This window comes from Geospiza fortis, unplaced genomic scaffold (genome assembly GCF_000277835.1).
Source record: "Geospiza fortis unplaced genomic scaffold, GeoFor_1.0 scaffold75, whole genome shotgun sequence".
In the NCBI taxonomy this organism is placed as follows: Eukaryota; Metazoa; Chordata; class Aves; order Passeriformes; family Thraupidae; genus Geospiza; species Geospiza fortis.
The window spans coordinates 1,914,580-1,934,398 of NW_005054360.1; the positions used below are offsets into that span (position 1 = coordinate 1,914,580).

The 19,819-nt window shown below is 37.1% G+C and overlaps 1 protein-coding gene across 1 annotated transcript in view; it reads right to left on the reverse strand.

Annotated features, from left to right (window-relative positions):
* MPP7 (membrane palmitoylated protein 7) overlaps positions 1 to 19,819 on the reverse strand; it is a 141,501-nt gene that overhangs the window by 84,149 nt on the left and 37,533 nt on the right. Inside the window, exon 3 of the mRNA XM_031059324.1 lies at positions 7,534 to 7,652. Coding sequence (XP_030915184.1) covers positions 7,534 to 7,652 — 119 coding nt within the window. The remainder of the gene's footprint in view (positions 1 to 7,533; positions 7,653 to 19,819) is intronic.

Here is a 19,819-nt window from a genome sequence, read left to right on the forward strand (position 1 = left end):
AACTCAACAAACTTTGAATGGAAGGACAAAATGATTATTTATGTCCACCTGCTGTCTACTTTCTAGTAAATGACATACTAGCTACACTATAACAAATATTTTTAGCTGAACCATCACATAGGATCACATCGCATTATTCCATCCACTTGGCCCTAACTTGCATTCTTCTATAAATAAGGCTCCACCATCTACAGCTATGCCTAAATAAATAGGAGGGGCATTTTTTCACGTAATTGAAGGCAAAAATAAGCACAGGTATGTATGAGTGAACACACATGGAAAAACAACTTTGTCTTTACTGAGAGATGAAACATGGAAGGTCAGGGGATTTATTTATTATGCCAAAAGGAATCCATTTTTATTTTGCTTATTTTTTACCCAGCCATTACCTGATGTATTCCATTTTTATACTACAAAAGCAGGAACAAGTCAAAGGGTTCAACACACACAGAGTGACCAGAAAATACATGAAACTTAACAAGAAAAGCGATCATTTGCTCAATGCCTGGCTGCTAGCTACCTTTTTTCCAAATGTTTTCATGGAAACAATATCAGCCTGAATAAGGTAAAGATCCTGTACTATTTTCTATAAAATCTCAATTACCTTATTTTGATTAATCTGATCACTGTTCCCATGGAAATTAAGCTTAAAGGCAGCTGACTGCCTCCAGCTAAGAGTGATCTCTTAGCTTACAGATTTCAGTTGCTGGCAATTGAGCAAGTCTCAAAAAATCACTTTGGCTTCAAAAGCAACACTTTAAGTTTATGTGGCATTTCATGAGGAGTAACACCTTGCATTACACTTTTTTAAAACGTAATAATTGTGATGGAAGCAAAATGACTCATTGCTTCAGTGGTAATTACTCAAAATATGAATGCAAACTGTTGTCAGTCATCAAGATGATTTCTTATAAAGCATTATTTTCCCAATAATTCTCAGCTTTAGCTAAGTAGAAAGCATGTGGCAAGTTTGTGTTTTGGTATATTAATTAGACCACTACCTACAAATACTTTGGATCAGATGACTACTGAAATTCTAGCATTCCTCCATATATATTCTGTACATAAAATTTAAGCAGGAAGCTTCAAAAATTAATTAGAGATCAATCTTATTCTCCAGAAAATGAGAAAAAGAAGGAGAAAAGGAATGAGAAAAAGAAAACTTTCTAATTTCTTCCATGCAGCTTTAAAACATCTTGGCACATTCAGCAGCCTAATGCTGTCACATACACCCCACTATACCTATTCCTAGGTAGCTCTTTAGAGCTGAAAACTGTATCATGTCTCTGATGATCTGGATTTAAAGAATGACAAATAACTGCCACCAATTATCTAATTCATTATTATTAATGACTTCAACTATAGTAAATTCCTTCTCCTCTTGCCAGAAATAGCTTAAGTTTCCACACCAGTACAACAGACCACATCTCTGCACTGTTTGGGCAGTCTGTGTTACAAGAGTGATCACTTCTGCTATGAGGAGGCTTTGCTTGCTTTCTCTGACTGAAAGATGTAAACTATAACATATGAAGCAACCTTGCTTGATTCTCCTTTAAAGTACAAAGAACAATTAAATTTCATTGGCCATGAATTGTTACAACCACCTCCTCCATACTCACACTTCCTCTTCCTGACATTCAGGTGCTAAATCCTTACTCACACTGCCTTTTCCTTAATTTTTCCTATCTCCAAGGCAAACAGCGCTTCAGACCTCCACATGAATTTAGAGAACTGCAGCCCATTCCCATTACCGGAGAGGTACAGCTTTTTAAAAATAAATATGGTTGAGAACTCATCAGTAAAGAACCTTAAGGACTTCAAATATCAAACAAGCATTTTTCTGATTGAGCTCTCAGTTTCAATTATTCCACCCACTCCAAGGTGGTCCATACACCTCCCCAACTCTCCAAATCACAACCCTCTCACTCTGTTAGATAAATTGAGGTTAGGTAAAAAACCCCATTCCCACTTTCTCTTCTTGTGCATTTTACAGGTTTACAGTTCTTGTGTACTGGAGTTCCTCTGAGCTCCTTCTGAGATGGCTGGTTTTGTCTGCCCTGAAATTAGAAACCACTCTCACCATTGCCTTAACATGTGCAAATATATTAGGCACCAAAATCCCCTCACAAACAAGCCCTGGTCTCTTCTATGTGATCAACAGAAAAAAGTCTTGAGACATGTAGAAAATAGACAAATTAAACAATAAATCTGAAGACTGCGTAAATATTAGTTCTAGAGAAAGTATATCTGAAGAACAAAAGAATGGAAAAATAAGTAAGTTTTGTATGTCCAGCAAAAAGTATTTCAGTGTCAGCTTCAAACTTGAAGTGCAGAAGTAGTCAACATATTCCATCATCAGCCTTCCACACAGAAAGCTACTTCTATTTCAGTATGATGACCAACCTTCATTTTTTATCATGTCTTGTCTTCACTACTTAATACATTCTCCTCAGCCACCATCTGCTTTCCAGCCACACTCAGAGATGTCATTCCCTCCGTCTGTGGATGATCCCCACCAAAACCACAGAACAATGCATTCAGAACAATCAGTTGCAACTCACAACTGATACAATCAGAAGTCCATTTTCTCTACATTCTTAAGGGAAGAAGATCCAAATCTTTGGGTGCCTGAGCTTGTGCCCAGGCAGGAGCATGCAGCATTTGGATGCACAACAAGGGAGGTGAATGCACATGATCTGGGCAGCACACATCTGAATGTTGGCTACAGAACTGTGGAGCCTGATGGGCCAACAGGGAAAGAATCCACAACTTCCCACTGGAAGGAAAACTCCTCAAGCCATAGCCTCATGGGTAGGGTGAGAAGAAAGGCTTCTCCCAGCATGCCTCCATGCAACATAGAGATTGAATGTATCCCATTGGCCCTGGCGTTCTGTCCCACCCCTCAAGATCCCTATATAGACCCCTGCTTTCCCGGCCTGAGGGGCTCTTTCATCCCTGGATCCCTTGGAGGAAGAAGCTCAATAAAGACACTCCTTGGAACCCCACAGGAAGATGCCGTCTCTCCTTCTGCGTTGCCTAGATCACAGAGGAGCTGAAATCACCCGGTGTGAGCTGAAATCACCTGGTGTGAGCTGAAATCACCCGGTGTGAGCTGAAATCACCCGCTGTGAGCACACCGTGCCTGTGCCCCTGAGGTGTCTTTTTCAAGAGGCTTCTTCAGAAGGGTCGTGGCACTTTGAACAACGCCCGCTGCGACACAGAACAGCTGACATATCACAGGGTAGGGAAGGCTGCACCATGGGAACTTTCACAAACGCCAAAATAACCTGCACATCTCTTCCCACAAACAGTTCAAACTGAAGATTTAGTACGCCATCTGAATATAGTTGATTTTATCACTAATATGTGTCAAATCAATCCCTTTTGCTTTGCCTTAGTCAACTTAGTTTTTGTAAATACTATCTTTATTTTTCTTCTTCCCAGAAGTGGAACCACAGTATACTGAAATCATCTACATTTACATATTGAAAAATCTGAGTACTCACACTGTAAATTTCCAATGCTTCTATACCACAATGACTGTAAAATTTGGGCTATGTAATCATGCAATTCAATTTACACGCCAAAGAAATTTCACCAGGATATACCTGACTAGTTTATTTTTGATATGTTTTTAGCAATTTACATGGTCAAACTCTAACACATAGAAAATATAGTTTCTTAGAACTTCAAGTCAAATCAAATCCAGGTGAAACTAGGAAAATTAGCACAAATTAAGGTTTTGCAGGGCCAGCTATCAAAATACAATGCAGCTACAATAAAATCAAGACTTGATTCACCAAATATTCCTTACTTTTGCAGAATTTTTTTTTACTTCCTAGTGCAACCCATAGCTTTTTGAATGTGCAAACTCTTCCCTATCAAGGGAAAGTACAACACCACTTGCTGTGGCTTCTTTTTCATAATGGAAAGTACAGTACTGAGTTGGCCAAAAACAAACTGCAATTGGTTATTAAATACTTTGGTAGCTGTGCAACAGAAAAGTTTACTCAATTCTTAAGCATTACATCCACAACAAGAAATGTTTAAGGCAACAGTGCAAGTGGAAGCTTCATCCTGGAGCTAAACAGACAAACAGTAAAACGTGTCTGGTGCACTAACAGCAAGCAAACGCACATGGAAATTCTTGCCGTTCCTCTAAAAATAATCCACAGGAGTAGCTAGAGCACATCTTTATTTATCCTTTCTAAAAAAATATCCAAGCTGAGCACGTGTACTATTTCAGGTATCAGCTACATCAATGCTGGTAATTACCCTGAAGGATCTTCCCCTCATGTTTCTATGCTACAAATCTCTACAGAATTAACAGGATCTCTGCTATATAAAAAAGAATGAGATGGCTGAAGATTTTTGGTAAAATTTGAGAGTCATGTGAGAAGAAGGAAGTAACAATTTGAGGGAAGCAGGAACAAATTTTAAACACTATCCAGAACCAGTTTTCCCTTCCAAACCATCAACAACAGTTGTGGTTCCCTCTTCTATATTTTACTTTGTAAACTAAAATCCCATGAACAGATTCCTTTGTGAAGAAAAGGGACAGTAAGAACAGTTGCATCAGTGTTTGGTGGTTTTACTAACTACAATAGGAATGTACTGTAGGGAACAATCCAGTATTTGCAGGGGAGTGGACTGGATGATCTAATACAACTTTTCCATTTCTGACTTCTTAGAACAGCTTAGACTCATCCAAGTTCTCAAAGAGATTTCTGTCCAACAATACAATACTGAATGAAGAGAACTCCATGACAAGGTCTGGGGCTTTTTTTTTTCTTCTTCTTTTTTTCTCCTCAGTATTTAGAGAGCCAGAATAGCAAACCATATGCTATGTACACAACCATGAAGAAAAAGCTATAGTAATTAAATACCCATGAAACTTAGAATATCTGTAGAAAAAGCAGAAAGTCCATTTTATACTTAAGTCTTCCAATAATTTTGGAGCATTTTATCAATTTCATAACTTAGGAAAAAAGGTCTTTTATAATATCTGAAATTATTAAGCAGTAAGGTAAGAAGATTGGTGTAGAAATTTTTATAAGCAATTTATTAAAAATAGAGAAATATCTGTGCTAATTGGAAATATACCCATGCTCATTTTCTTCCTACACTGACACATACCAGGATCACAACATCCTTGGCCCAAGACAAGTGCACATTTTTTCCTTTCTTTCTTTTTCTTTTTTTTATTACAAAATATGTGTCATCATTCTCTGTCTGCAGAATTAAAAACATTTGTCTTTGCAAGTACAGTTGACTTTAAGTTACTGCGAGGAAAAACAGTCTTTCAAATAAGACACCAGAACTTAGAAAAAGATTTTGCACTCCTGAAGCCTTGTAACAGGGAAAAACTATGACAGATGGGGCTCATTCTTCTGCTCTTACAGCTCTCTTCCAAAAGGCTAGGGACTGTCTTCTCTGAAACTTGAGAGGATACTGAACAATCCTTCTAAAAATGCATTAAAGGTCAAACTAATACCATGAGTTTCACATACAGTTAAGCCCATTTTGAGGCAAGTACATGAATTAGATAACATTTAGAAAGCTCTTCATACCCTACTTTATATACCAGACCTTCACAGAAATCAAAAGTGAGGTTTGATAGCCTGTGACATGCACTGGGTCAGACCAAATGCTCTTAATAGTCTTAATTCCTGCAATTGAGAAACTTTGTGTCTCAAATTAAATTAATATACTGTCTTAAAGAAGAGCAACTAGTGAACACTAAAGATGTAGTTTCGAGATTTCAAGAATTATATCTACTTTAAGATAGTGTGAGGCTTAAAAGGACATTAAAAAAAGCCTCAACAGGGTCAAAGTTACATGTATGTCTAGTATTTGGACTTAGAGAGCACAAGATAAATAATGAAGATGGTTGGAGTATTTCAGTGCCTTCTTGTAATTGCAGTATAGTGACCATTCACTGATCCCCTCTCTCATCTTTCTTTTCTGTTACAGTCAGAAAGTCCAATCCACCCTGCAATAACAAACAACATGGTAACCAGGTGATGCAACCAGGAGAGCTGCTAGGAAAGCAAACTGCTCCAAACTGAGAGCATACTCCAAGTGAGTAAACCAGTGAACTGCTGTCTTCTTTTGGAATGAGGGGCAAAAAGAGTAAGTGAAAGGAGTTTGAAAACGTTTAGGTTTTGCCTCGATAAAAAATTAGAGCAAATGTTGAAGTGTCAATGTTTCACAGATCCACACTCATTTTCTAGCCAGCCTTCTTTAATTCCCAAACCAGAAAGAAAACTAATTTAGCAGCTGACATAACATTTTGCTTAGATGCACACCACTGTCAGCCTACATCAGAAAGATGACTGGTATTCCTCTTACAGTGATCTTCTGAGCCACCTGCACAGACAGCTGCAGCAAAGCCACAAGGAGTCTGGGAGTCATGGCACTTCAGAAATGTTGATGAAATTCTTCAGGCAAGCAAATATTGCCAAGCACTGTTCCACTGTTTGTTGCTTTTGTGTATCAAATGCCAGAGAGCATTTAGTTTTACTTTTATACGTAAATTCTCAGATATTTTGAGGAGTATCACCAAGCACTTGACCAAGTATCAACATTACTACATCTTTTTCCAGAATAAAATAGCTGAAAGAAATGGGAAAATGTGATTCTTTCAAACCTACTTAGAAATAATCCCAGTTTTAAGCTTCCTCTAGATCAGTAATTGACACGGGCAACAAATTCTGCACAGGTCTGGATATATTCATGGTATGGGTTACTACCATCTACTGACTCATTTCAGACCTCAGAATTTCCTTCCAGCTTGAATTAGCTCTGTACTGGGGACTGAAGACATACTTACCATTTTATAGGAGTGGAATATTTTTCACCAGCTGATTGGTCCCATTTTTCAGCTCCACACAATTTTAAGATTATTGGGATAGCTCTGTGTACTCCCACAGCATGCTTTGATTTCTTGGTGCTGATCATTTTTGTAGCATAATATTTTACTCAAGTATTTGGCCAACTTATTTTAGGCTGTACTTTAGTCCAGCATATTTATGAGCAAAACACAATATTAAATGGAGACAAGCCAATAAAAGAAACAGCTTACTAGAATTTCAGTTGACTTTGTTAAAGGAAATTATTTTAAATTAATGTGGCTACTGAACTCTTGCCATACTTGACCTCAGAAAATATATTCCTTCTAATTTTTGCTGTGAACGTTTATTTATTTAAGCTAAACTCCAGGTCTTGAATGTTGACCATAAAGAAGTGTCAGATTTCCTGCTACTATTTCGTACTCCTTTTTTCTAAACAAGGGCAAACAACACATGTTTGTTGCATTAGCATTACACTGCCAAAACATCACTCTTAAATGAAATCATCTATGTATTTTTGGTAAAATCTTATTTAACAACTTCCACCCCGCCAGAAAGAGAGTTAAAACAAGGCTGTTTTGTTTTCACTGAGCAACAGTTTGGTCACTGGTTTACTAGATGGCGCTCAAAACATTTTTCCATATGCTCTTCTCAAAGAGAATCTGACTTAAATGTGATTTACCTTCACCAGTGAATGAAGGCTTTTTTCACCAAACATATCCCAGAGGAAGGTCAGGTCTTCCTGGCTGTCCACATGTGGCTGCAGCTGGGCTGGCAATGCAGCCAGCAGCTCGTACAGACCTATAAAATGAAAATAAAACACAAAGTGTGATCTAGGGTGATCTCATTAATTTCACTTAACAGTTCTGTGTAATTGGCTGCCTGGAGCATGTCATTTTAACTAAAGAGGGAGTCTGGAGTATCCAGCACAACATTAACATGTAGAACCAAAAGGAACATTTAGAAAAAATTACTAAGAAACAAGTATTAGCAGGGTACTTTTTACCTTGTCACAGTTGTCAAGCTTCTACATCTATATATATTTACACAAGGTAATGCAGAAAATTCATAAAGGTTTTGAGAAAAGGACAAACCCAGAAAAAAGCATACATTCCTTTGCTTAATCGTTATTCCATTTCCCTTGATGTTAGCCAAAGAGTGAAATGAGTCATGCATAGGAAAAACTTCCTTAAAAGAACAGAAACTGGATAGGGTGGTCCATTAAAAAAAGGTTCGTGGTTTTTCTAAATATTTCTTGCTAATGTATTGCTTAATATTTTTTTCAATCCTGTGTTCAGCAAGGATCCACAGCAATACAAAAGCACCTTCTCTGTTTTGCAGGATTAAATTTTTAAAAACAAAATCAACACAGTTTTCCCAGACACACATGAACACAGAAATATTTCAGTAACATTTTTAATTTGCAGGTATTTGAGATTCTCTCTAGGGCTGAGGCAGTTGCTGTTCTCAGTTATTTGTGGCACACCTCAGCAGCGCTCTCGGAGGGGCAGACAGTAGCACACTGTTCCACAGTAGCGTACAGCATAAAATATCCATCGTGCACACAGACCATCAAAGTGCTGTCCAAGAAATGCAGCAACAGTGTTTGCAGCAGTCCTCTTTAGGGAGGTAACCTGGCATGAGCTGATATCAATTCATAGCACATGTTTAATTTTCCAGTGGGATTACTTGGGGTAAAAAGGACAAAATGCCTTTTTCTCCTGTCTGCTGTCTACAAAAACACCAACAGTCTCCTGGGATCCAAGATACACGGTCCTGTTATTATTTTTAGTCTGAGTAAGTGCTGCTGTTCATCACAAGAATAGATCTACAACATATTCTACTGGTAAAAGAGCATTGTTGTAAATTACAGGTTACCTATTGTTATTATGTTTATTATCTCCCTGAAACTTATGATTTAGAATATTTAGAATATTTATTAGTAAACATAATTTCACAACCTTTTCAGGCAGTACGTATCCCTCTCAACATTGCATACAGCACCTTTGGGTTCTGATTATTTATATTTTCATATTTTTACTGCCCCTCAGTAAAATATTTTGAGGAAAAAAAACTTCTTTCCAGATACATTCTTTTTGTGCTCCAAACATTTTTTTGGTGGTTAACATTAATTTCTCTTACAATCCTGCTTTTATTTAAATCTGTTCTTGTTTCTGCTTCAGAAATACTGCAAAAAGAAGATACAACTCAAACCACTACAATTTTGCAGACAGAAAAAAATACCATCAAGCTTTGCCTAGCAAGATACAATCATTGACTGAGGTGACAGACAGAGAAAAGAGGTCTCAGTGGGACTTGTGACTCCAACTTCCCAGTTTATAAGAACTTCAGAACTTAAAAAAATGTCTGTTTTATCATACAATTCATGAAAACAGTTTCATTTAGAAAATGAAAACATTCCTTTTTTTTTTAGAATATTTAAAAAATTCTTTACACTTGGCCACTTATGTTACTGTAAATATATTTACCTCAAAATAACCTGAAGGCTGTCAGAAAATGGAATGGGAATTTTCAATCTAAGCTTGCACTGTGACATAACTGCTTGGGGACAATTCCTGTGTGTCATTCAGAAGAAAGAAAACAGAAACTTCAGACACTTCCCTCAAATAAAGGCATGTAACAGAGTAAGCTTTCTTTTCCTTGATCCATCAGATCTGCTTAAATTCCACATGTAATCAACTATAAAAACTATTCTCTCCTTGTAACTTGCTCCTCAACACCTAGATAATCAAATCCCTAGTGAAAAATAAAATGAAAGTCTGTATTTCCTGATGGATTAACTATTAGTGACACAGGGGGAGACTGAATCAGCCCATAATGAGACTTTGGTTTTACACACAAAACTCCCAGAGAAAAACCCCACCAGCCAGCACTCCAGGAGTGCCAAACCCTGCAGGTCCTTACACACATGAAGGTTTCACATCCAGCTCAAAAGTTTCTGTGAGCTTTACTTATTTGTACAGCCCTGAATTGCATCTTCCAGGGAAGTGGGTGTCCATGTTCCGAGTGCACCACTCAGCTTCAACAGCAATGCACCCATCTGTGCAACTCCCCGGGGGAAGTGGAGACAATTAGACAGGTGCTGACTGATTTTATCCAGTATCATGGCCATGCTTCTAGTTCTTCCCTGCTTTAGCTCTAGAGTCCAGTGTTTATAGCTTTCAGTCAGAAGGAAATGAGACTCCATTCTCTGCAGCAGTGGAAAATGAAGCTGCGCCATGCAGCGTGCTGGAGAACACCACGCTCTTGCTCTTCACACTCCTCCCCAAACTCAACACTGTGTAGCCAAAAAAACAACTCCATTAAGGAGCCAAGAAAAATCAGGCAGAAGGAGGACTTAGTGTATTAACCTGGGGAGAGCAGAAGACAAAGATCTAGAACATATGTAAAGTTAAATTTGTGTGATTACAGATCACCTGACTCAGCTCCAGAAGGCAATGGCAGAAGAAGGTGGTGGCACCTCTAAAGGCTTACCTTTCCTCTTGCTTCTTCTTGTTCTGTCTGTGGTGAACAGTACCACAGAATCAAAAATTTTCAGATGGGCATTCTGATTTTTATCTATTAAGAAATCAAGTATGTGGATCTTCTACACACATCTCCAAGTAAAACATGATTCTTACTCGTGTCTAAATTACGTGAAATGTATTGATGTTAATCATTCCACTGTGAAGAAACAGTGAAAATTGTGGCTGGCATGTGACTTTACCAGCATATGGCATATTAAAGAAAGTGTGTTTGTGATATGGTGTGTTTGTGATAGGGACACAACTTGTCAAGTTAATGTAAACTGGTAGTGAAGTTGACACCACTATATTGGCCTAATTTTACTTACCAAATCTGAACAATTGTTGCATGCATCTTTCCTACACAGGAAGGGCAGTAGCTTGAATTCCTGCAGCCCTATAAGATCTCACTCTACAGAGATGCTGCCATGCAGCAGTAGAAGTAATCTGAATTTCATAGTAATCTGAATTTCATAGTAGAGTGCTTCAGATCAACTTCAAACCTCCTGCAAAACTTCTAAGTAGTATCTCAGGTGATTCTAGAAGTCAGAGCCAAAGGCCATGGGAAAAAAGTACAAGTTTAACAATGGTTTAAGTAATGCCAGGCTGTTAAAACCAGATTTTTTTTAATTGTTCCAGTAGCAATTATGAAGTGTGAAGGGATGCCACATGAACACTTCTGAATACTGCTAAAACCAAAAATTAACTTTCCAAAAGGTCATAGTGATACTCCCTAAAATACAGGGTGTTTGGCAAATTAAAAATGCATATTCATTGTATAAGACCAGAGTGAGATGTATCAGCACCTCCAAGCTGAATGTTACCACTGCCTGCCAGGCCTTGATTGTGCTTTTGGTCTCAATTTTGATGATTCCCACCTTCTTGAGTCATATGGCATGCTTGGACCTCACAATTTTTTGAAAGGTCCCACAGTGTAAATGAACCAAGAGCTTTTAAAAAATGTATCTAGAAGTTGTTTAAAAAAAAAAATCAAAAGCCAAGAAAAAAATCTTGTTGTTTTTAAAGCCTGATGTTGGCACCACTGTGTGGAGTGTCTTGTGAAATTTTTTTTTTTTGCTTTTATTATACACTGTTGCTACTCTACTTAGGTACTTTATTTTTTTTTAGCCTAGTTTGCCTAAGTTTAATCAGCATTTATATTCAAAATGAATCATGCACCCATTGGAATTTACAGTATTAAAATGCTTCAGGTGTCAAAAATCAGTAAACATGACTTACACAAGAAAAACTAATTTATTTTTATTTTTAAAAGTAAATAATTTATTCTCAGAAGACCTGAGCATACATTAAAAAAACTAACAATGTGATTAAACATAGAGATGTAAGACAATTTTGCAATTTTAAGAGGGGAAGTAAGTCTGGTCATTCCTACAGCTCATTGGGGAGGAGCCCCAAGACCCATCACAATGTAATCACACCTAAAAGGATAAAAGATAAATTTCAACTGTGTTCTTTCAACACACTTAAGCAGTTACTGTCTTCAGAGCATCTTCGCCTTTTTCTAAACTTAATTAATACAATTTAGTTTTATTTGATCTGAAGACCAAAATGTAGAAGAATGCTAATTCCAATTTAAAAACGTGTACAGTAGATTTGCACCTGCAATTGGATTTAAGAGTAAGAAGCAATGGAAACCTTTGAAATCAGAAACAACAGGACATAAAAGATTTTTCCAGTTTTAGAAAATTGCTTCCTTTGTAGTGTTATATTCTACAGAAGACTGCTTGTTCCTAGGAGGAGAATAAATGGCTAAGCAATTGATTAAACTGTTCCCATACTGAACCACTCACATTGCAGATTCCAGATGCTCTACATTCTTGACATCAGAATGGAAAAATTTACTGTTAGTCTAGAGAAATTTAATATCACCATTCTTGTCATATCCTTCATAGCTTCATTATTAGGACAAGTCTGTGGAAGCTATAAACTAGTGCTAAATGATAAAAAATATGGTCTCTGCGTTCCATCGCTTTCTTACAAGAAAACACCAACTTTGTTTTGGTAAGTGTAAGGAAAGAAATGGAAACATGGATCTGCCTTTGCTTTCATATGCTAATTAATTTCCTGAATTAGCATTCTGAACAATGATGCCAGGCTTCAAATCTAGAATTTTTACAGCAACTGAGGGATAATAAACACTAAAGAACATATATCTAAAGGCCCAGAACAACACTGTAAAAATTTATTGTATTAATAAAATGGGACAAACCAACCTTTAAATTTTCCACTTTGTCAAAGGTAAAATAATCAGCACCATTTGCTGCCATTTATAACAAGCTAACATTTTTTCACATTTGAACTGTACTTTACAGTTCTACGAAGGCTCAGACATTTGCCTTACACACAACCAAGCATCATTGCAGTAGAAGCACTTATTCTGACATCCTTGCTGCTGAATAACAAAATCAGTCACTAACACCACATATTGAAAATTACTTCCTTCTGAAATCTGAGATTAGTATTTACACATAGGTTCAAATAAAAACATATGCACTATGTCTGAATATTAGGATGGACATACTGCACTGTCCTATCAGACTCCAGCTGTAAAAAGACCACTATGTGCTCAAATTTATGTGCTACAAATAATTCTTTTTTTATGTTCTCTTAAGTAATTCCACTGAATATATGGGCTTGTTGACACTACAAAAAGTTAAAGAGTAACAATTTTTCTCGGCAGAGCCAGATGGATTAACTCATTCCAGTAAGCACCTTTTTTAAATTTTGTGGTTTAGTGTTTCTACCAAAAAAAAAAATTAATTTTCAAAATACACAACACCAAGTAACTACATCACGCACTTGCATAACTACAACATGCAAGTGATCGGCCTCTTGGGAAAAATATCTGTTTTGATTTATTTGCTAATTCACAAAAAAAAGTAAAATGCTGAAATCCTTACAGATGGCAGAGAAAAATACCAATGTTGTAGATTTTTTCTAATGAAAAAAAGAATTTTGCTCTAAGTGTCCTCAAAGAACAAGACTGCATATTCATAAGGGCAATAGTATTTTAACTTAAAAGTTGTACCTAATTTTTATTCATCAAAGCTACAGTAAATTTGTTAGCCCACCTTAAAACAATGATATGACAGAAAATGTTGAATGAGTAATTATTTAAACCCATCACTTTAAAAAATATTATTTCCTTCATAATGGAAAAGTCTTTAGATTTGGAACTTGGCTCCCAGAGCTAAAGAACACGCAGTTGTTTGAAACAGTTATTGGTCTTTTAGGATTTGTCTCAACATGTGTATTTCAGATTTAACATACCACATATCGTTAACATTCTGATGTGAGTTAAAGAGCTGATCTCTATCTGCATCCATACAGGGCAAGACTTGCTGCAAAGTTTCTGCTTGCATGGCTCATCAAAGCTGTTTCAAAATCAAACCCCCTCAAAAACGTAGTTACTAGACACTGTGTCAACATGGATATTTTCAAAGTTCATAAAATGTACTTTTATGAGTATTCAAAAGTCCACCTTTTATCTGCAAGAATAACATATACATAAAACTGATTTAAAGTGACCCATCAAGGACAAATTAACAAGCAGCTTGTGGAAAACTCATACTAAATTTTTTTTCTTTTTTTCTTTTTTTTTTTTAACTCCTGTCTCCTCCAGTGAAGCCTGCTATGGCACCTCGAATAACCTTGACTAATTGACTGGTCCTTTCCACAGACATCAGCTTGGCAAGTCCTTGGTATTTCTATCTTGATCTTCATCAGCCTTAGAGGAGGCAATAGCAAGAACCTGGCAGGCAGTCAGGAAAGAACTCATTCCAGCACTAGGAAGGCACTGGGCACACTGGCCATGTTTTAACCCTATAGTCACAGTTTACAAGGTTATAAGATACGTGGTACTGGGGAGGGGCAGCAAGGACTACTGAACACGGCATTTTACATCTGCAAAAGGAAGACAGAATATCTCATTAAGAGCTTGAATGAAGACTTCTAACAATAAAAACCAACATTATTTTCAAATCAGCTGGGTCTAAGACTAATGGAAACAGTGTTGGATTACCAGATATCTCAGCCTCTCATGGTCAAGATACATGCTAATCATGTATCTCATACAGGATATACCTGTCATGAGAGTAGAAGAAAAAAATCCTACAATCCTAGGCAGTACTGATGCCTGAAATCAAGTCAGTGTATTATTTCAGTGTTATGATTCACTGTAGCACCTAGCTTAAGAATTAACGCTCAAAACAAATAATGCCATTACACAATCAGTCATATATATGCAGCCACACACACTTGATTTAAAAGTTTATAGAAGAATATAGGAATATACACAAATTTAAAGAGTCAAGTGTATTGACAGACTGAGAAAGTTGGGGCTGTTCGGTGTGGAGGAGTGTGCACAGAGACCTCCAACAGACTTCCAGTATCTGAGGGGGGCCTACAAGGAAGGCTGGAGAGGAACTCTGTCAGGAACTGTACTGACAGGACAAGCAGTAATGGTTCAAGCTGAAAAGAGAAGAAATTTAGGTTAGTATGTGGAAGAAATTCTTTGTAGTGAGATTGGTGAGGCACTGGAACAGGCTGTTCCCAGAAGCTGGGGCTGTCCTGTCCCTGGCAGCGTTCAAGGTGATGTTGGATGGAGCTCTGAGCAACCCGGCCTAGTGAAAAGCATCCCTGCTCACAGCAGGGGGTTTGAAATTAGATGATCTTTAAGATCCCTTTCAGCCCAAACCATTCCATGATCCTACATCATCACCGTCATTTGAAAGTAAGTTTAGGAAAGTAAACTATTTGAAATAATTAAATTATGTCATCATTTATCTCTAAAACTAATATATTGCTTTGAGGTGTTCTTTGTGTGTTGGGTTGTTTTGTGTGTGTTGGGTTTTATCCTAAACCAATGTGTTATTAAGGAAAGTAAAAATTCAGTTTTGAACCCCTGTATTTCACAACAGACAACAGGTAGCAGGGAAGCTTCTCATTACCTCTTAGAAGTAATAAACTGCCTTCCGATTAACAGGTTTAATTCTTCTAAATCAGCCAGGATTTGATGTGATACTGGGCTGAGAAGCCACAGACCCTTCCATTGAATGCACACAGTATGCAGGCTCTGCTGGCTAACCTGGATGCTGGAACAGCTACACTTGAGGGGGACAGCACGGCAGTGTGCCCGCAGCAAAGGACACCTGGTGTCACTAGAACTGACAACCACTTGTGTGCTACAGCTTTCAGTCCAACAAACAGAAACACACAGAACAGAGCCTCTGCTTAGAAACAATATTGTACCTTCAAATTCACTACAAAACTACATGCTGCTCACCAAACAAAAAAAAAAAAAAAGGGGTAAAATTGTTCCAGCTGCTGGACCATTTGAATTTAAACGTGTCCAAAACTGTAACAGTTTTAAAGAGTTTACCATCAGTAAATATAGTTACACACATTTTCTGATTCCACACTACTGAATCAGTCTAGCAATATTAACACAAAACAGAACAGTTTAGAGAAATTTCATTTCACTTTGAACGAATTTTCCAAGTAATCATAAATATGTTGATACCAGAATAAATACCCTTTCCAACACCAGCAAGTTGTATTTTTAAAAATTAAATCAGATTGCAATTAAAGCCAGCCATACATCTCATACTTTCCCAAATCTTCCAAATTAATATTATCCTAAAAGCCATTTAATGCCTCTGGCAGATGGAGATGGGGAGAAATCAAGAATGCAAGGATAAAATATTGGCTCTGTTTCTTAATTCAGTATAAATTTTGCCTCGGCTGTCATACCCATTTTCATGAATATCTGGCCATACCTATGCATCTCAACATGCTGAGGAATTAAAGTAGCTTTAAAATTGTGATGTAGCCAAAGCATTTACACACCACACTTGCTGCAGCACACCTATACCTAAAGTTATAACCAAAGATGTAAAGCAGGCAATGGAAGGCTTTCCCTGTGCTGTGTTTCCATCACAGGATGCCAGTGGGGAAGTAAAGGCAGTTTGGAGCAGGAACCGATGACCCTGCGAGCCTTTGCCCCGGCAGCCTCCAACAGAAGAACAACTCCGAAAACTTTCCTTCACTGCTCTCCTAAATTCCCTTTCTCTTCATCTCATACCAATGAGATGGACAGATCTTTGGCCACCATTTTATGTTGCTGCGTTCTGTAAATAGGCTGTAAAAACAGAACTCGCTGATTTCTATCTTCCTCCAAATCCTGAAAACTGGGTTAAAAGGCTAAAATTAAAATTTTAGCACTTCAGATTAATTTGTCCTTTTTCCACTACTGATGTTTCTCGTGCCCCCCTTTCAGCTTAGCCAACTACTCAGCTTTTCCTTCATATTATTACTTTTTTTCTCCACCTTTTTATTTTTATCCTTTTTATTATCAAATCCTCTTAGAAAAGATCATGTTGAAACTGACAAGCTGATCAAAATGCATTAATATAATAGTAAATAAAGAGAAGACATCTATATGAAAACAATAAAAGCAAGACAGCTTCTTGTTCTGGTGCCTAAAAAATCATTTTTGAACTTCACATTGCTTGCAGTGGTCTCTGACCACTGGGAAATCAATCCATATGAACCATCCTAGCAGAACATTTCTACCAGCATTCAGCATATCCACATCAACAGCATGCAGCTTCAGAGGTCGAGATTAATTCAAAAGAGTCACAGAATACACTACTATAAATGCATTTTGGAAAAATACCTAACATTAGAACAGATTTCATGTATCTATTTAGTATTATTACAAAACAGATATGAAAACACGAAAACTAGGAACATTTTAAAGGCCATATGAACTTAAAATTTGGTTAGTAACAAATGTGGGGTTTTTTAAATTAAAAACGAAATATGTATTCAGTTTTGCAGCCTTGTAATGCTTAGAAAACTCCACTATCTGGCACAGTGCTCGCTCCTTTATGTGCTCGAGGAGAAACTAATACAAGCCCTTGCACATTTTCTCTTTCTATAATTTACAATATTCAAATCCAAGAACTGCTTCTGACTTGTACTTTTCATTGTATATAAACAATCTCACACAGCTTTACTTGGTGCCTAAGCTTGACCCATAAATGTGATTTGCCTGCTGACAACACATGAAACAAAAACATGAAGTCTGCTTTGCACATTCAGACACTACTTTTCGAGAACAAACAGAAAAGCATTTTTAAGCTTGTCAGTTAAGCAAGCTTGATACAGTGTTGGGAGGAAAGAAATCTGCAACCAGTTTACGATGTTTTTCACATTAGAACAACACTTAAAGCACAATGATGTCATCCTGGCTTCACCAAAGTCAGCAACAAAGCTGCCATCTACGACTGTGAAGCCAGAACTGCAATTTTACACCTTCTAAATATAGCAGATAAGTGAATGCCAGATCTCACAGACTTGCTTTACCTGCAAAACCGCAAGTCATCTTGCTCAGTGTTCAAAAGATCTGTTTGGTGGGCTTACACACAGGGCAAGCAGACTTTTGCAATGCAGAAACTGTTGACAGCTTCTGAGCCAGCCCGAGGCATGAGCTCAGCCTTCCATTCACGCTGGCTGCTTTAAGATAACTTTGACTTGACACTGACAGGACCATTAACCTTAAGAGTCACAAAGATGTTATAGACAATGAGCAGCTTTTCAATTATTACTATTATCATTATTATATAAAAATAGGTTTTGTATATGGCTAATAGCGAGTGGAAGAGAAAGAATCATCTGCACATAAACCTTTGTCCTCTGTCCTAGGTTAGTGAAGCCAGATCAATCTGGTAAGGTGTAAGATTTAATTAAAGTCACTATATCAATCTGAATAAATTAAAACAAACATTTTTTTTTAAAGATTGAAAATAGTATAGCCATGATTTTGATTTATCATAGCTTGAAGCCTGGTAAATGCCCCTCAAAACAGATTTAAAAGGCACGGCTTGTGTTCAGAAGAAGGTACAGGTTAAAACACGGTAGGACAAAAGCAAGCATATGAGGAATGTATATGAAGAAATCAGCTGCAAGTACATGGTGCCACTTCTAATAAAAGCTTTTGACAAAGTAAAAGCAAGGTAAAATGAAGACAGTCAGATAAACATTTAGTCTCATCAAATACAGCCCATCATGAACACAATCCTAATTTTGACAGTGAACTGATACTTCAGACTACATAAAAAAAATTTAAATCATTAATGTTCCCATACTGGTGACTGAATATCCAGTGGTCCATGACATGGCAACTTTCGATATTCACAAATTATGCATTTCTATTTACAAACCCTCACAGAATGCTTTCATTTGTTTTTAAATCCAGGTTTACTTTTATTTCACTCAGCATCTAACAGACACAAAAATACGTTAGGCTGCACTTTGTCTGATTGTATTTACAAAAGAGAGTCTTAGCAAACAGACTGAGCAGGGTTATGTCCCTAACCTAAAGGTCCCACTAAGTGACTTTGCCAAGTCCTCAGTGCTCCAGACAGGGCAGTTTCAATTCATCACATGTCACAATACAAGTCTGTACAGGCAGAGAGAGAGGAAGACTGCTTACCCACACAGGAAGAACAGAGGTAGGAAAAATTTTATGCACATCACTACTTTTTAATCTAAGAGTGAGAGTAATAGCAGAAAAACAGGACTCCAGTTAGAAACCACCTGTATCATAGCCAGGGTAGGAAGCACAGTTTGATGTAACCATTCCAAAAATACTTGAGTGCATATCAGCCCAATGAGGAAGTATTGTAAAGAAAGTGGAAGAAAAAAAAATTCTCTTTTCTGTACAAATGCAAATTTTTATTTAGAAAAACAACTTATAACTTGAAGCAGAAAAAAAAGGACTTAACAAGCACTATTATTTAAGAGCAAGAGATTAACGGCATGTATCATGTTTTACTACAAATTTCATGAGACAATGGACACACTTGAGTTTTAACACAGATCTTAATTATTAAAGGTATGTTTGCATCATCATATGGATTAAATAGCACAGTAGAACATGCTTAGAGGCATTTTAACGCACAGTATTTCAAAATCAGGATTATCTTCTACTTTTTGAAGCACTTCTCTTTCTTTATTCAGAAACTCTGTAACTATTACTTTTGGACATACTACAATCTTTAAAAATAAACAAGTAATAGTTAAAAAAAATTAAGGAAGGTTTTGAAAGGACACAAAAGGGTGCATGATAAAGAAAGCAAAGGTCCAGAGTGAAAATTAGCCCAGAGTAGACCCTGACACATCTTCCAAAACTCAGCTTTAGGATACTGAACAGCTTCAACTCACTCATTTCCATGAAGGGAGGGAGAGAAAAGAAAGGTATGCAGAGATAGGGTTTGGCAAAGTCATAGTCAAATCCCTTAAACTCAGGAATAGGGAGACAAAAAAGCATATAAAACCAAACAACTCTCCTTCTCCATGGCAACAAATAAACAGACGCACACCCTAATTGTAAAGATTAATATTGCCATCTAGGATAAA